We start from the raw sequence: 17,374 nt of genomic DNA on the forward strand, positions 1-17,374 counted from the left end.
TGAATTAAGTTTACACAGAGACAGTTTACATGGTCAAATTCTTCTGCATGCAGTACATCCCGATCAGCACTCCTACACAAGCTCACAATCATGTCACCTGGCGGTCTAGGTAACCTGGTCATTGAAGCCACAGCAACCTTACCAGGCAGCAGCGGTTCCAGTCGTGGCTGCACTTTAACAAGCCACTGTGCTCACCCCCCCCCCCCGCAGTTCTATCCCTGCATGGATTGGATCACATGTGTTACATTCTATAAGCAGCTGTGTCTCTGGGATCACTCAGGGATGCCTGGTGCTTAGGTGAGTTTGGCTGTGTGAACTAGCCCCCAGCCTGCATTGTTCAGGAGGCCCTAGGAAGGCTTCAGTAGCCCTTTCATTCATTCTCTAGCTTTCAGAAAGGAAGGAAAAACCTGTCCCAGCCCCGGGGCAGTAAACAGATTGACTCTGAAGACCTGGATAAATTGATTTTAGTAATTTGGACTGCTTTTTCTGTTTTATCAACTTTTCTGTAAGCTGCTTTTAGTTTGTTCCATAAAGAAAAACAAGGTATAATTGTTTTAATGGTAAATAAATAAATGTTACATCCAATACTGTTGGTGGTACAAACAGTAAAATGAGGAGTTTCTGGCCCTACACCTCCAGTCACCTCAGACATCATCCTTTCTTCTCTTTTTTCCACATCAATTCAGAGCCCCGGAGCTACGTGGAATCTGTGGCCCGTTCAGCAGCAGGTGGTAGCAGTGGTGGTGGTGGAAGCAGCATGGTTGGGAAGTCCCAGACACCCACAGTTCCACAGGCTTACAACATCGAGATCCAAGTGAGGAATGGGTCGTTCCCCAACTCCTTCACCTCACCAAGCCCGGTCGCTGCCAGCAGCCCTATACACAGCATGGATGGGTAAGAAAGGGCTGCTGTAAGGCAGTAATGTCAAGGGCGAGATGATGGTAGACGCCACTGAACTGTCCTCTGTGACAGCTAACAATGGGATGGGGCCCTTTTGCTTATCATCAGAAGCTCTCCATGCATGGAGGGTATTTTCCCCAAGGAGGCTGCTATCCCCGTTAGCCTCTTAGGGGGCTATTTTCCCCACAGAGAAGATACCGGGCCATTCCTCACTCATGGTTTTGGCATCAGCTGATCAGGAAAGAGTTTAACCTGCAGGGAGATCATCAGAATTGCTTCTTCAGTCATTGTATCTCCCATGGACTACAGCAGGAGTGGGGAACTTCTGGCCCCGTAGATGTTGTTGGACTTCCAACTCCTGTCAGCCCCAGCCAACATAGTTAAGCTGCTTTTCAACTATCATGAATGATCTTACAGCAGCTCATGCCTAGAGATGTATGAGAATTTCGTTTTTGCTCGCAAAACATGTGAGCATGCCGTTAGAAGCTCCGAACGTGAGAGCGAGCGTGAGCATGTGTCCACCAAAAATATTTGTAAGTTGTTGAACATGTGCTCACATTTGTCATGTTCCTGATCCCTAGTTCCATTACTGCAAATTTCCTCTGTCGACTGAATCAACCCTGCTTTACTCTATGGAGGAAAGTTGTGGAAGTTTCCTAATTTGCGCAAATTTGGGGAAACTTGCACACATCTCCTGTTCGATTGCTGCTCTGTTTGTGCAAGTTTCCTGTTCATGCACAGCGAGCAGCAGTTGCAAACAGGAATTGCGCAGAAGACAAGTAGCGAGACAATGTTTGGAGTATCCTGGCAAACTTGAACGTCGCTCATTCGCTCATCCCTACTCATGCCACAAGAAACCAGTTTGTATTGCATATTTCATTTTCTTACTCTCCTTATTGTCACTGTTCCTCACCAAAAATATTTTCCTTTACTGTATTCTATGTGGCTGTTGTGCATTTAAACATCAGGCTTGCTCGTGACAATTTTACAGTGGATTGCACTAAATGTTAGTAAATGAAGTGTTCTTTCTTCTGAACAGGGTTGTGGATAGAGGCTATAAGTGCTGGCATTTTTGGACAGTGTGCTGCCATCTACCCATTAACATTTGTCCACACGCAAAGGTCACATTCCCAGCTTATTGTGAAATATTTTCCCCTCCAAAATGTTTACATTCATAGAATCACAGGGTGGATTACAAACTGTGAAATTACAAGATGTAGCCAAAATGAGAGCCTTGTAGGAAATGACTCAAATTGACTCAAAGTTTGTCTCAGGAAGAAAGGATCACAATTGTGAACATTCTGGAGAGCAAAGAAATAGTGTCATTTATCTGAGTGGATATCAAGAGTAGAAGTCTGGATATGGCAACTGATTTGGTTTAAGGTCACTGTGACTTACAGCAGTGGTGGGGAACCTTTTTTTGTTGAGGGCCATTTTCCCACAGGGATAATCTGTTGTGGGGGCCACATGATGGAAGTGGTTTCCTCTCTTTCTCCCATTTCTGTTTTTTCTCTCTATCCCTTTTCTTCCTTGCCCAGCAGGTTGCTGGAGGAGGGATAGATTGCTGTTTCCAGAGTTCTAAACTGATAGCTTTTGAAATTAGGTCAAGGGCACCCCTGACTTAGGACCCTGGAAGAAGCTCATGGAGAATTAGGGGTATCAAGAACTTAATTAGGATGTCCTGATATGCTTGAGTCTGAAATGCTCTGTGACCTCCTGCTCTACGTCAGATTATATAGGAATAGCTTGATGATAAATTCTGATCTCTTCCATTGCTTCCTCTAGGATTTCTATATGCAGCTACCCTTCAGAGAACAGTACCACCATAGCCATGCCCTCTCAGCCCTCTGCTGAGTCCAGCTTCCAATCCACCAATCTTTCTCAGGGGCCGTCAGTGCACAGCAGCTACCAAAACACATCGACATCAACTCAGGGCCTCCCGGTCTATATGAATACTGACTTCCCCGATGGCCAAGCCAGCTCTCAACAAGAGAGCCACCCAAGGCCTCAACCCCAAGTCAGTGCAGTTGGGGTCCATGTCATGCCCGGAAGTCCCCACTCTCTCCACAGAACAGTCGCCACCAATACTCCCCCTAGCCCAGGATTTGGGCGAAGAGCTGTCAACACCAATATGGTGGCCACTCCAGGAAGCCCAAGTATGAACAGGCACTTAATGGGACCGCATGGCAACCTCGTGGCAACGCCTGGAAGTCCTAGCCTTGCTCGGCACCAGCCCATAATGGGAGGCAGCACATCCATCATCTCTGGGAGTCCCAACTTGGATCGGCACATCATATATGGTTACTCAACACCAGAGGAGAAGCGCCCAACCCTGTCCCGCCAAAGCAGTGCCTCAGGTTATCAAGCTCCCTCTACCCCATCTTTTCCTCTGTCCCCGGCCTACTACCATGGAGTTAGCAGCCCACATTCCTCTTCCCCTGACTCAGCAGTCTACAGACAGGGTAGCCCTACTCCACCCCAACCTCAGCTTCCGGAGAAGAGAAGGATGTCATCAGGGGATCGGTCAAACAGCCTTCCCAACTATGCCACGGTGAATGGCAAGACCTCTTCACCCATCTCCAGTGGCATGTCCAGTCCCAGCAGTGGGAGCAGCATGGCCTTTCATCATACCCTGCCAGATTTCTCCAAGTTCTCAATGCCAGGTAAAGCCTCATTTCCTGCTATTGCTCACTTGAATAGTAGGCATTTATGGGGAGGAGGAGGCGTTTCTAGTTCCCCCTTCTTTCTCTTTGCCCTGTACCTGATGGCTGAGGCGTTGATCACCATCAAGGATTTTTCCTGAAAAGATTCTATATATGTTTTGCAATATATCCTATGGGCACCTCAGTCCCGGTACACCAGGCTTCCCCCACCCATTTTTTGCTTTTGATAGTCAATAGCTAGGATGATTTCTTTGGATACAATTATCATTCCTCACTGAGGATAGTATGTGTATGGAGGTAGCCCTTCAATTCCATCCAGTCAGGGTTTTTAACCATGATCTCAGGCCATCTCCTTGATACAAAATGATAGGATGCTAAAAATGTAGAGTTCTTTGAGGAGTATGGCTAGTGGTTACCTCTGAAAGATGTGCACTGAGCCCTCTTTTGACACTTTCAGGGAAAGGGCTGTTCCACATTTTTCTTCCACAGCTTTTTCGATGTCTAGTGCCCAGTTGCAGCTTGAATCCATTGTCATTTGTCTTTCCCTTGACAGCTGATGGGAGTTAACAGTTGTTCACCTGTTCTGATAAACAGTTGTTCACCTGCTGTTCGGGATGTATGAGAATTTTGTTTTTGCTCACAAAACATTCTAGTGTGCCCCGTTTGAATCTTAGAACATGGATACCAGTGCGTGTACAACAGAAATATTTGTAAATTGTTGAACACGTGCTTGCATTCATCTTGTTGCCGATTCCCAGTTTGAGTTGCACAAATTTCCTCCATGGACTGAATCAGCCCTGCTTTAGTGTATGGAGGAAAGTCATGCAAATTAGGAAATTTGTGCAAATTTGGGGGAATTGTGCAAATCTGGGGAACTTTAGCAAATCTCCAGTTTGATCGCTGTTGAATTCTTGCAAGTTTCCTGTTCGTGCAGAGCGAGCAGCGATTGCAAATGTGAACAGGAATCAGGCACAAGATAAATGGCAAGACAATGTTTGGAGAATCCTGGTGAAACCTTAAATAGAAGCCTTTAAGATGATTCACATCTGCTTTGTTGATTGTGAGCACATCTCATGCTCTTTATTCTGAAATAACAACACTGATTCATTTAAGACTGTATGAGCCTTCCCACAAACAAAGTTCTTAATTATTTATTATGTTTATATCCCACCTGTCTTCCCTCATGGAACTCCAGACATACACAGGGTTACCAGGTAGTTTCCTATTCAGGAACTGACCAGATCTGCTTAGCTTCAGTAAGGCTGTTGCCTCATGTTCCTTTAAACCAGGGGTGGAGAGCTCTTGTTCTGGTGAAGGCCTCATTTCCTTAGAAGTAATCTCTCAGGGGCTGCATGCTGGCAGAGGGCAAGGCTGAAGCCAGTGGTGGGCAGGGGAAAAGGCACCCTTTTCTCTCTTTCTGCCATTCTCTTCTCTCTCTCCCTCCCCCTCCTCTTTCTTCCCACCCTGTGGGCTGCCAGAGTCAGGTCAGATTGCTCTAGCCAGAGGTCTGAACTGATCAGCTTTCTGAAGTGAGGCCAAGGGCCACACGTTCCCTACCCCTGCTTTAAACATGCTGTGGTATTACAACACCATGGAAGTACCTGGCAGTTTACAGAATGACATAATGAAAAGACGCGTCCCTGCCTCAAGGAGCTTACAGTCTTAATTTAGACAAGCAGGGCAGTTAGGCAGAAGCAAGGGTAACAAGAGACAACTGTGAACAAAGACACTTAAATACAATGGAGGCTGATGGCTCCTATTTCGGTGGGGATGTAAATCTCTGGGTTTCAGTCAGAATCTGTTTTGGGGATAGAGTTCAGCACCTTGGATAGCTCCTTTTAGAGTTTTGGCTGGTTCTGACTAAACCCAAAATAGATTAATAGCCCCACTGAAATCAGAGCCACCAGCTTCCACCGCTTAAATATATTTAGACTTCATTTCCATTTTAAACTACTGTTTAACCTTAAATATGATCAGAATCTATTCACCTGTAAGAAATGGGCTTGAGAAAGTGCCTTACAGAGTGAGGTGATGATTTGAATTCTTGCTAATCACAAAAACACTGGTATTTATCTCAAATGAATCTACTTGGAATAGAACTGCATTATCCCAGTGAGGCTCCATAAGTTTTTTCTTACTTGAGTCCTTCACCTCCAGTTCGCTTCTCTTCTTGTCTCTTAGACAGCAGCCCTGAGACCAGAGCTAATGTGAAGTTTGTCCAGGATACATCCAAGTACTGGTACAAGCCAGAGATCTCCAGGGAACAAGGTGAGTTTCTGTCCTAGTAGAACAGGTTGGCTAGCGCACCATACCTGGCAATCAGACGTTCTACCATTTGTATGACTTCCTCGAGATGCCAAGAACCAAAGCAATCACAAAATCAGCAAGGAAACACCAAATTATCACAACAGTTTTTTCTGTATGAGTATGCATTATGGCAGGACTCATGGTACATCCTCATGGACTTCTGTTGCTAACCATGGTTGTTTTGAGATAGAATGGGTGGTTATCAACAACCATTTTACCACACATCTGCACCTAGGGTGATAGCATTCTCATTATCACTTGGAAAAATGACCAGGCTACCTCAGGACAAGAGAGCTTATCTATAGGATAGTTTGGCTGTCTACATTAAATCATTGGCATTAATGGTGGGCAGAATCTCTCACCTGGTCTGCTGTAGAAATGTTCCAGAGTAAACAAATTAATTTCTTCATGATCCTATTATTATTATTAACATTTATATCCCACCTTATTCCCTCTTGCAAGGAACCCAAGGCAGCTTACATGGTCCTCCCCCCCTTCATTTTATCCTCATAAAAACCCTGTGAGGTAGGTTAGGCTGAGAGTCAATGACTGGCCCAAAGTCACCCAGTGAGGTTCATGGCCAGTGGGGACTAGAACTTAGATCCCTCAAGTCCCAGTCCAACACTCTAACCACTACACCACACTGTCAGGAAATGTAATACAGATTCTTGATTTGGTCTGGATCAAGCCACTAGACCAGCTTTTCCCAATCATTGATCCCCAGGTGTTCTTAGATTACAACTCCCATTATCCCTGAACACTGGTCATAGTTTCTGGGGATTATGGGAACTGTAGCCCATCAACATCTGGGAACCCAATGTTAGGAAAGGCTGCCCTGGACTGTGGTGGCTAGTATGGCAATCATGCCATCTCCTTGTCCCACATAATTATCTTTCCCTGTTGTCTTTCCCCAGTAGAAGATGGTTGATTCACATTCTCTTTATACCTGCCTTTTTGTTCATTTGAAAACAATGTTCTGGTCCTCACCTCACCATCCCTTCAGCCTTAAGACTAAACAGTCATGGTTCCTTCAGCTATTTCCTCACAGTACTGGTATTCCAAAACCTTAGTCTTCTTTGTCTCTCTCCTCTGAAGAGGATCTAGTCTGACAGTATTAAAAATAAAGTACAATTAAGCAGCTTAATCCTTTGAACAATATCTCCTTTCGTCTGTACGTCACTGTGCCGAGACACTCAGCAGCCAGTTGTGTCCAGTGGCTATTTTAAGTGTCTGAAGCTACTGGATATTACCTGTTCCTGTGTTCAGCAACAGGAAGTTCTGTCGTGCTCCTTTTCTTCCTCATATTAAGACCAAACTTTAGAATATTTCTCTAATCTCAAAGAAAGCAGGAGAAAATTAAAGAAGACTGAATCATAACACTGGGAAGATCCACCACCATCCAATTCAAGTCAAACCAACATGCCATAGCCAAATTGGTCTCATAGCTAAGTTCCTCCCCTCCCCACCCCTGAATGCTTAATATACATATTTTACCTTCTTGATGTTTAAATCATTGTTTTTAACGATGCCTGCTGCAAATGTTCACCTTTTCAATTCCCATTTCAGAGCTCCCACATGCATTTCATGTGCATACACCAAGGACGGGGGAGTCCATTAGTTTCACTTTCCCTCGCATTCACGTTTTGAACATACCAAGTTCTTTCTCTCACAAATATGAAGAACTTCACAAATTTTGGTAAATTCCTATCAAAAAGGAACTGAAATGAAGTTCTCATCCATCTACACTAACCAAATTCAGTAGTTACAGCTATTCCCAATGTGAAGAGGACCATGATAGACCTGCCTAGTACTATGTAGCTGTTACCCTGTCAGAAAAGAAGAGGTGGCAACTCTGATTCAACACAGACATGGTTGAATCCACAGGGATTCCGACCAAGTCTTTTAAGAGCAAAGCATTCAAAGCTCTGGGCCTGAATGGACAAATATGGCCAGTTTTGGTTTCTCTCTCTTTTTTTATGTCGAGTTCTTTTTGTCTTGAATACTGAGAACTTTATGAATTTTGGTAAAGTCTTATCAAAAATGAAATGAAATTAAATTCTCCCCCATCCCTAGCATGCAGTCACAGACACACTCCCATGAACCAATAGATAAATGCCTCTGTCCAAGTAGCCTACTCAGGAGTTGCAATTACCACTGCCTTCCTTTCCCTCTTCCTTTTCATGTGGGTAGTCAGGACAGTCCAACACATCTGGAAGCACCAGGTTGGGGAAGACTTAGAAAGCGTGGACAGGGAAAACACAGAATCCAATGAAGCCACAACACACATTTGAGGAAACTAACTGAGTGCAGGGTTGCTGCTGCTGCTGCTGCTCCTCCTCTTCTTCTTCTTCTGGCAACAAACCTGCATTTGGCATTGTATCATTTTGTCCCAAATGGAGTTTATCCTTGGCCCCTGGCTAGGGAGAGAGAAATGCAAAGTGAGCTGTAGAAAGAGCCTGTGGCCATGTGAATGCATAGCAAACAAATTCCCCACCTCAAGTGCCTTGGAATGTAGAGCCTTCTGCTGCTTGTACTATCCCTTCAGCCACCACACAGTACTGCCCCTTCCCCTGCATGGACTACCAGTTCATCCTCACCTCTGTGCAATTTCCCACCTCCTAAAATAGACCATTCAGACTGTTGACACATAGTAATAGGGAGAGTCTACAACAGACATGACAAATGCACATTTCGGTTCCCTTTGTTGACATGTGGCCACGCATGCGGAGCTGACTGAAAAAAGGGAGGCACTTACTGACAAAATGTAAATAACTTTGAACAGAATTGTGCTATAGTAAAGTGATACTCTGTTTTTTAAAAAAATGTAGAAGTCATCTCCTACGTTAATTTTAGCCTATGAGGCTTTCTGTATACAGGCAATGACATGCAGATAAGAACATGCGGTATTGCAGTATTCAAGATGTTAAGGCCTAGAGATCTAGCAAATGGACTGATCATAATTCCTGCCTTTAGGCCGCTGGCTAATGATTAATAATGTGCCTCTCCGGGAGAGAGCGCAGGACAGGAAGGCCTGGTGTGCTATGGTCCATGGGGTCATGAAGAGTCGGACACGACTGAACAACAACAACAACATCCCAAGCCAGTGCTGATAAGCTGCCTATCAGATAATTGTGAATGACCCCTTTAAAAGACTTTGTTTATGTCTCTGTCAACAGCAGTTCCTTTCACCCATTCAACAGCTGAGGCACTTGGCAGCCTGGTGCTGCAGATCCAGCCTTAATCCAAGAACACGTCCCCTCATTTCCTTCACATCTCCCCTTGCAAGGGTAAAGTGACTGTTATTGAATGGACGTTGGCCCGGCTTCAGATCAGATTCGCAGGGGGAGGGACATTCTTGTCCCTTCTGCAAGTACATTCTTGCCTTAATCAAGTTGTAGAAGGGCTTTCACATTCAAAGTACACAAGTGGATGAGAAAATATCCCTAAAAGGGTGGGGGTGGGAATGGGCTGGGCCTGAGTGCATTTGTCCTGTTGTCCATCCATAATATTAGAAAAAACAAGGGTGACGTGAACTGGGATGCAAAGCCCTTCCTTGCACCTTTAATTCTCCTGTTATGTATTCATTGACTTATATTTGTACACTGGGTGTTCATTATTACTGGGATACATTTTCTCCCATGTGATATGCTCTACTTCTTTCCCAGCCATTGCATTGCTGAAAGACAAGGAACCTGGGGCCTTTATCATTCGAGACAGCCACTCCTTCCGTGGAGCGTATGGATTGGCCATGAAGGTTGCTTCCCCACCTCCGGGTGTTGTGCAACAGAGCAAGAAAGGTATAGCCCTTTTGCCCTTCTAACACCCTACCCCCTGCCTTAGTCCTCACGAGGCGCATAAACTGCAGATCCCACTCATTTCAGCCAGCATTTTGGCAATCGGAATAGGATAGATTGGGGCTCCTCTGTACCCTAGATATCCTTGCCATGGAATCTCTGGATGCTCACTTCTGTGCCTGATAGGATATTTCATAGTTACAAAAGGCCAGCAAGTGTGGCTTGTGCTAACAGCAAGTCCATGTTTTCCCATCATGTTCCATATTTATGGAACAGAGAATAAGATGCCACCAAAAAAATATCTGAAAGGGAACCGAGCTGTGATGTGAGGAATCGGGACTTGTGATTTATGACAGGTTCGCTATCAGTCACATTTTTAAATCTGGATTTCAAACAGCTGTGGCATCTCGTGAGTTGACATGTGAGGACAGAGCCTTGGATTTCTTGTGCCATAAATAGCCGAGCAGAGAACCAGCTTGTGTTGCCTCTTAAATGGCCAATTTGTAGGTCCCAGGTATCAAATAGGTAAGTGCCATAGGGCTTTATTTCCATGCTAAGTGCTGATGTCAGCTCAGCAAGAGGGAATGGCCTGCCACTGGCATGTAGTGTGGATCAGTCACCATAAACCAAGGAGAAGCATTGTTACAATTTCCTCTTATTTCCCACTGAAGGACAGCAGGAAATGTGTTTGTCATCCAAGTTCTACATCCTTATCAGACCAATAAGGCTTAGAAGAAACTTTCATAATCCTGATTTGTCCCTACAGGAGATATCACCAATGAACTGGTAAGGCACTTCCTGATTGAAACCAGCCCCAAAGGTGTGAAGCTAAAAGGATGCCCCAATGAGCCAAATTTTGGTAGGTGCTGACGTTTTGTCCCCTTTACTTTTTAATATGTAGAACAACTCTGTCCCATCCTGCCCTCTTGTGGAGGCTGTGGTAAAAACAACATGTAATGTATTCCTGGACAGGAGCGAACAGGGTATGTAATATTAAACCAGGATGCATCTATTGAAGCTGAAGTTCCAGAAGCAGGAATGGAAAGAGCTACTGTTCAGTGTCCATTTCTTTAATGTTCATAGAGCACTACTAATGGAGAGTTGGGCATGCTACGACTCCACTGACATTGGTAGCTATGTGAGCACCCCATTATGCTATCTTACTTGAGTTGATTTGAACAAGTTGTTTGTGTTATCAGAATATGTCTCTTTGTCTTGTTATCTCATTTTCTCACATGGGTAGGTGTAACCTCTGTCCATGTGTGTGTATCCTCCACCTTCTCAGTCTTCTTCATACATCTCGTGAAGCAGGCTGCTGCCTATGCCATGATAAATGAGTTAGTCTTTAAGGTGTGACTGTGCCAATCCTTTAGCAGTCTGAAGTACCATGAGGTTCAGCCTTGGGAAAACAACAATGATGCTGCTCCAGTACTGTATGAATCAGCTCCTGTGTTCTGAAGTTCTGAAATCACAGGTTTCTCATTAGTCCCCTGTTAAATGATTGATTGTCATGGCTTCCTGTTTTGAATAGCATTAGGCATACACTTGTATGATTTCAAACAATTACTGGCTAAACCTAAGTCTTGAGGCCATTTAACAATATGAGGTGCCTTGAGCAATGGAATGCACAACACTGTCATAAGACAAGGTCAGACACATTACTGAGAAGTAAGTCAGTAGAGTGGGTCTCCTAGAACAAGAAGTAACCTAAGCAACAGGTTTAAGAATCTGATCCTGGACATACATACATATATACATTGATTTATTACAAACATTTGTATACTGCTTACTATTAAAAAGATTTACAACATTAAAACACACCTTAAAATCACATCCAAAGACATTTAGGTTTAGTGTGTATCCCATTAATTTGGCTTGTAAAAACAGCAGCATAAATAACATCGGAACAGAATACAGGAGCAGAAAGAGAGTGCCACCAACATTACGCCATCATTCATCTTTAGTCTTGACCATGTTCCCTGTTCTCTCCCCAGGTTGCCTGTCTGCTCTTGTGTACCAGCACTCCATCATGCCTCTGGCCTTGCCCTGCAAGCTGGTCATTCCTGACCGAGGTAAAAGGCACTAGCATCAAGACATGTGCATAGGGTGGAAAGCACCCATGAGACTCAGGACCACAGTATAACATGACTATTCAGTCTGGAGGATGTGTATGTGTGTGTGTGCGTGCGCGCATATGAACATGCATGCACATGTGTGTGTTCAGAACTTCTAAGAAGCGGAGTTACTCTTCATATTCCTGATTTGATAAACATGACCCAGTTAGAAGTTCTAGGACCTTCCCCCCCACACTCATCTCTTGAGTTTTAGGTTTGAATCAGTATATATGTTATAATAATAAGACATGAGCCTCAAATCAGGAGATTTCCAGGGACATAAAAACATCCATTCCACTGAGGAAGCAGCACCCCAGTATCTAATCAGGGCTAAGGATTAGTCAGGACCTTCCATAGACATAATGTGTTTTCCTGCCAACAGGTTTAATTGAAATTTGGATAGAAAGCAGTGTGATATCAGGGTGTTTTTTTGTTTTTGTATTAGTGAGCAACAACTGTGTGTATGTGTGCGTGTTTGTGCGTGTGTGTGTGTGTTTCTGTTTGTCCATCCCCCGGGAGTCATGCAGAGGTACAAGGCACTGCCCTTTTGTTCCTATATCATAAATCCCAGGTAATCCTTCCTATTCTAGTTTAGTTAACGTGCAATAGCTCCCATCCACTAGTTCTGTTTTTAAAAATGATATGAGAGAAAATTTTCTCTATATACATAAAAATATATTGGAAAGGTTAAGGGGAAATAAGCCTATACCCTTTTAACACTTTCATTGTATGTATAGCAAAGTAGCAAAGATATGTGTGAAAAGGGTTTGAGCATGTGCTCTTAGAAGAGCTCTTACCAAGAGTCAACAACCTCTCTCTCTCTCTCTCTCTCTCTCAGATCCCATGGATGAAACAAAAGAGACAACCTCATCAAGCAACTCAGCAACAGACCTGCTCAAACTGGGAGCAGGTGAGTGATAACAATAGAAAGGGACATTCTTTTAAACTAGTTTGGAACCTTTTAACCAAAATGAAAGTCTAAGGATGGGAGAGAAATTTGTTCAGTTCTCATTTTGCATTCAGTATGCAAACTGAGTTATTCTTCAAATTTTGCACTTCTCTGAAATTTGCAATAGTATTCTCTAATCAAGAAACACATACAAAATGTGTATATAAGGGGAAGGTACACAAATATGTACATTAGAGAAAATAGAAAATGTGCCCTATAATTATTGAAATGGTAACCTTGCAATTGATTTGGCCTATAAAAAGGCAGTGAGATACCTATACAAGTTCCCTAGTGTAGTCTAGGGGGAGAAATGTGTTTGGTTCAGATTTTAATACAAACTGACTTAATTCACACTCCCTGAACTCTCATGTGAACTGGAACATTTTTAAAATGTATGTATGTATTTATTACAGTTCTATACCACCCAATAGCCACAACTCTCTGGGCAGTTCACAAAAATTAAAACCCCAAAATACAACATGATAAAACATAATATAAAATCTTTAAAAGTTTAAAACAGAATAAAGCCAGAGTAAAAACCAGCAGCAGGAAAAGCTCTTAAAGCACAACCAAAGCTGGTGTCAAGGGTAGGTATGGCTGGACACCTGCTAAGGGCCCACACCCCAGCAGGGGCCCATTGACAAGAGCCTCCTGGGGTTGCTTCTTCTCGTCATGCAACCTGTTTGATCACCTGTCTGTTGCTGTGGCCCAAACAATGGTGGTGGTGAGGAGGAGCAGTAGGTGCCACTGCCCACTTGTTCACTGGCTCTGTGTCTGTCAAGCAATTATGAGGAGCAACAGCAGCTGGTAACAATGGCAGTGAGATGATAGACTCACGGAGGGAGGTGGCCCATCAGGGGTGTTGCTAGGCCTGGGCCCATGGGGCCCTGGCCTCAAATCTGTTTTCCAGGGCCCAGAATCTATTCCACAGGGCCCTGAGTATCCATTTCTGCCAGTGGAAGGGTTTTTTTTTCTCAGCTTCATTGCCACAGAAAGGGCAATTTTCAAGGGGGATTGCAGCTGAAGAGGCAAGGGTTAACTCTCCCATTTGCACATTCTGCAAACTTCCCCCAGAATCTTCCCCTGCATGGCAATTACGCTTAGAGAGAGAGAGAGAGAGAGAACTTTTTTTCCATTGGTTTGGGGTAGTCTGGGTCAGAGTGCAAATTAATTCAAGAATTTGTTTTATTTGAGATGATCTGGATGAGAAATTAACTGGCTGGCTTTGTCTCCAGTGAAATTTAAATAAATCCTAGTATTTCTAAATTTGCATACATAGTTCTAAATTAGCATATCCATATTTTATGTAGATTTGTATCCTATGTGCCTGGGCCCCAAATAGATGCACATACATAAATATGAAAATGTTTACAAATTTTTGTGCAGACTTTTAAACATATATACAAAAACTGATGCAGAAATGGGATGGTACAAACCTGTGCTTGAAAAAAATGTGAACGTTATAAAATACAAAACAAATAGATACTTCCATCCCTGGTGTAGACTGCAGTTAGTGGGAAAGACCTCTATGAGCAGGCAGGAAATAGACTGCAAAGACCTGTGTACATTATCCTCCTCACAATGCAAGCAGCAGCAGGATTATGTGTGTTTTAGCCCCTCCTGCATTGGGCCATCCCACTGATGTTTGTGCTACTTTTTTTTTCCAGCCTGCAATGTGCTCTTTATTAACTCGGTGGAGATGGAGTCTTTAACAGGGCCACAGGCCATCGCCAAAGCTATCACTGAGACACTGGCGTCTGAAACCCCACCCTCTGCTACTATTGTCCACTTCAAAGTATCAACACAAGGCATCACCTTAACAGACAACCAGAGGAAGTAAGAACAAAGGATGGTCTGGGACTCAGGGTGATCTGGGGCTTGGGACAGGAGAGTTCTGTCCTTACGCATGTCACTGTTTTTTGCTAGGGGAAAGTTCCCCAAGTTATTTTTTGCCTCAGAGGATAAGCTCATAATAACTCATTTCAGCATTCTATGTTGCCAATATAGGCAGAATGACATCTTGCCAAGCATCAGAAAAGGTCAGGGTATTTTGCATTGAATACATTTCTAACAATCACTGTTTCATCATACTTAATTATCACTGATGCAAAGCCCATACAGATTATCATTTTACCATAATATCGGCACCTGATGTGCAGTAAAATCTTCCTTACCATTTGGCAGGATGATATGGATGAGCTCCTCTGGGGTTGTTCCGTCTTCTGTCTAGATCGACTCATCGTTCATCCACCATTATTTCAGATTGCTGTGTCATTTACTCTTAGCCATGCTTCTTTTTCAGACTATTCTTCAGACGACATTATCCCATCATCACTGTCACTTTCTGTGATGTGGACCCACAGGAGAGAAAGTAAGTTACCATGTTGGGGTTTACAGAAACCCAAAGCATGAAACTAGATGTGTGCGTGCGCGTGCGCATGTGTGTGTGTGCATGCCTGTAGATATATACACACATTAGGTCTAGAAAGCTATTGCCTTCTTGGTTCCTATCGTATACCATACTTATTTCTTTAAGGAGTTTTAATCCTACCTTTCAATGAAAGCTCCCAAGGTGTAGCTAACAATAAACAGTAAAAATGAACAACATTTGAGCATTTTAAACAGTAAAAGCAGCAGTAAAAACAGTTTAAAAAAACCTGGAGTAGTAAAATACACCACCAGTTAAAAGCTCAGGTCTTGGCTCCTAAAAGCTAGCAGAGTAAGAACGAGCTGAGTATCTCTATGGAGAGTATTCCATAATGAGAGTAGCCCCTGCCACCTCTGCAGGTGATGGCACCTGGAGCAGAACCTCTGATGCAGATCTCAAGGAACAGGCAGGCTCAAAGAACGGTTCGTATCCATAAAGGGACTCCTAATTTATACCAGTTCCAGAGACTAAGTGGAAATGGCAGGAACCTTCCTCCCAAATGAGCTACAGTCTTTAGTTGAATAAGCTGAAATATGGGAGATGTGGGGTCATATTTCATTATTAGAACTAATGTAAACCATTGGCTGGAATGAAGAGATAGGAAGGTGTACAGTGAACAATGGGAAGTTGGCCAGTGCTAGCTTCTCAGAATCCGCCATTCTGAGACAGCCTGACATTCTTGGAGATTTCAGTTTCCATATGAGAGCAGAAACCCCTGCAACTAAACTTCTGTTCCACTGTGTTGCTACTACCAGTTTTCCTTCATTTCCAAAAGCGAAATCGATTGCTCCAAGAAATATGCCTAAGCAAAAACACAAGACATTATCAACAGTGGATGAGATTTGGTAGACTCCTCAACTGCTTGATCCTCCCACATAAGGAAACACATTATCAATGGGGACCCAAAATGACAAATGACTCTGTAGCAGCATCTCAGGCTTGAACACCAAAGTAATTTTTCCAGCAGTTTATAATCTCAGTAGGTCTTAATGCTGTCTAAGGAGCAGATAATTTCTCAGAAGAAGTAAGGGATAATAAGGGAATTATCTGAACAGTAGGGAAAGATGAGGCCCATCCCCTTTCCTGTCTGTAGTTGTTGTGTTTGTTTATTTTGAGAGAGAGGAAAGGGGTCAGGCATTTAATCACCACGCCAGTTAAGGCATTACCTCCAAGCATCTCCCTCTTATTACTTAATCTGACCTTAGTATTATTGTGGTTTGCTTAACTGTTGCTGTCCCTGTGAAAACTAACCAAAGGTTTCTCTTCTCTGCTCAGGTGGACTAAGTCGGACAGTGGTGGCTCTGCAAAGTAAGTCCCGTTTTATCAACTTCAGAGTCAGTGTTAAAACATTACAATGGCCATGCAGGACAGAGGCTCTTTTCATAGTCATCTAGATTTTCCAAAGCTTCCAGACCTGCTTAGATGTGTCATTTAGCCTAATTGGTCCTGGATCCAAGTGGTTCACAGAAAGGAGGCAGAGGTAAGAGGAGGAGTGATCAGATGGAGAGTTGGGTGTATTACAATCCATGTATGTCCTAACTCTGAAGTCTAAAAGGCCTGAAGGCAGACAGCATCAGATTAAGGTCTAAGAGCCAAGAGCAGGTTGGCTTCCAAGGGGGAGCTTGGCTTTTGTGTCACGCTGTGTTGAGTTTCCTCATAGAACCTGTCAATGACCATTGTACATATAAATCAGATGGTAAGGTTTGTGAAGTGTGGCGACCCCTAGTTTTTGTCATTCTGGATATGCCCACTATATTCCTGTATGAATGGCAATGCCCGTTCCTAGCCACGTGGCCAGCATGGTTAATATATACCTCCTTGCATGGTTCTTAATCCTCAAAGGACAGGGATGTACTACCACCACACTGAATCATATTGCCTGCTCCAGATAATGTATTCATATATACATGTAGGGTGGAGCCAGCCACACAAGGTAAGATCAAGTGAAAATTCAGTCTTCAGGGATGGAGCTCAAGGGTCATAAATTCTCTGAGGAAATTGTGAGGAAAACCATCCTGGTTGAATTTGGATTTTATTCACTGTTTACTTAAGGAAAATATTTGTAACATATAAACTTTCACTTCATTTGCAATGCAAAATTTTACTTTTAAAACACCACCACCACCACCAACACCACCACAGAGAAAATGTTCAATAATAAGCATCTGAGAAAGTCTGGTTGCCAAAAAGCAAAACGTAAAGGAGCCAGGCCAAAGGTT

The 17,374-nt window shown here is 43.5% G+C and overlaps 1 protein-coding gene across 10 annotated transcripts in view; it reads left to right on the forward strand.

The window, feature by feature from the left end:
* Positions 1–17,374, forward strand: part of TNS1 (tensin 1) — a 445,218-nt gene that overhangs the window by 415,851 nt on the left and 11,993 nt on the right. For all 10 annotated transcript variants that reach the window (XM_084806390.1, XM_084806321.1, XM_084806397.1 and 7 more), the window contains 10 exons: positions 687–894; positions 2,686–3,563; positions 5,745–5,831; positions 9,536–9,667; positions 10,431–10,523; positions 11,659–11,736; positions 12,617–12,688; positions 14,395–14,563; positions 15,030–15,098; positions 16,431–16,463. In XM_084806390.1, the coding sequence (XP_084662516.1) occupies positions 687–894; positions 2,686–3,563; positions 5,745–5,831; positions 9,536–9,667; positions 10,431–10,523; positions 11,659–11,736; positions 12,617–12,688; positions 14,395–14,563; positions 15,030–15,098; positions 16,431–16,463 (1,819 nt within the window). The remainder of the gene's footprint in view (positions 1–686; positions 895–2,685; positions 3,564–5,744; positions 5,832–9,535; positions 9,668–10,430; positions 10,524–11,658; positions 11,737–12,616; positions 12,689–14,394; positions 14,564–15,029; positions 15,099–16,430; positions 16,464–17,374) is intronic.

Source organism: Heloderma suspectum, chromosome 1 (genome assembly GCF_057233095.1).
Source record: "Heloderma suspectum isolate Gila_16-S chromosome 1, 16-S_ref, whole genome shotgun sequence".
Classification (NCBI taxonomy): Eukaryota; Metazoa; Chordata; class Lepidosauria; order Squamata; family Helodermatidae; genus Heloderma; species Heloderma suspectum.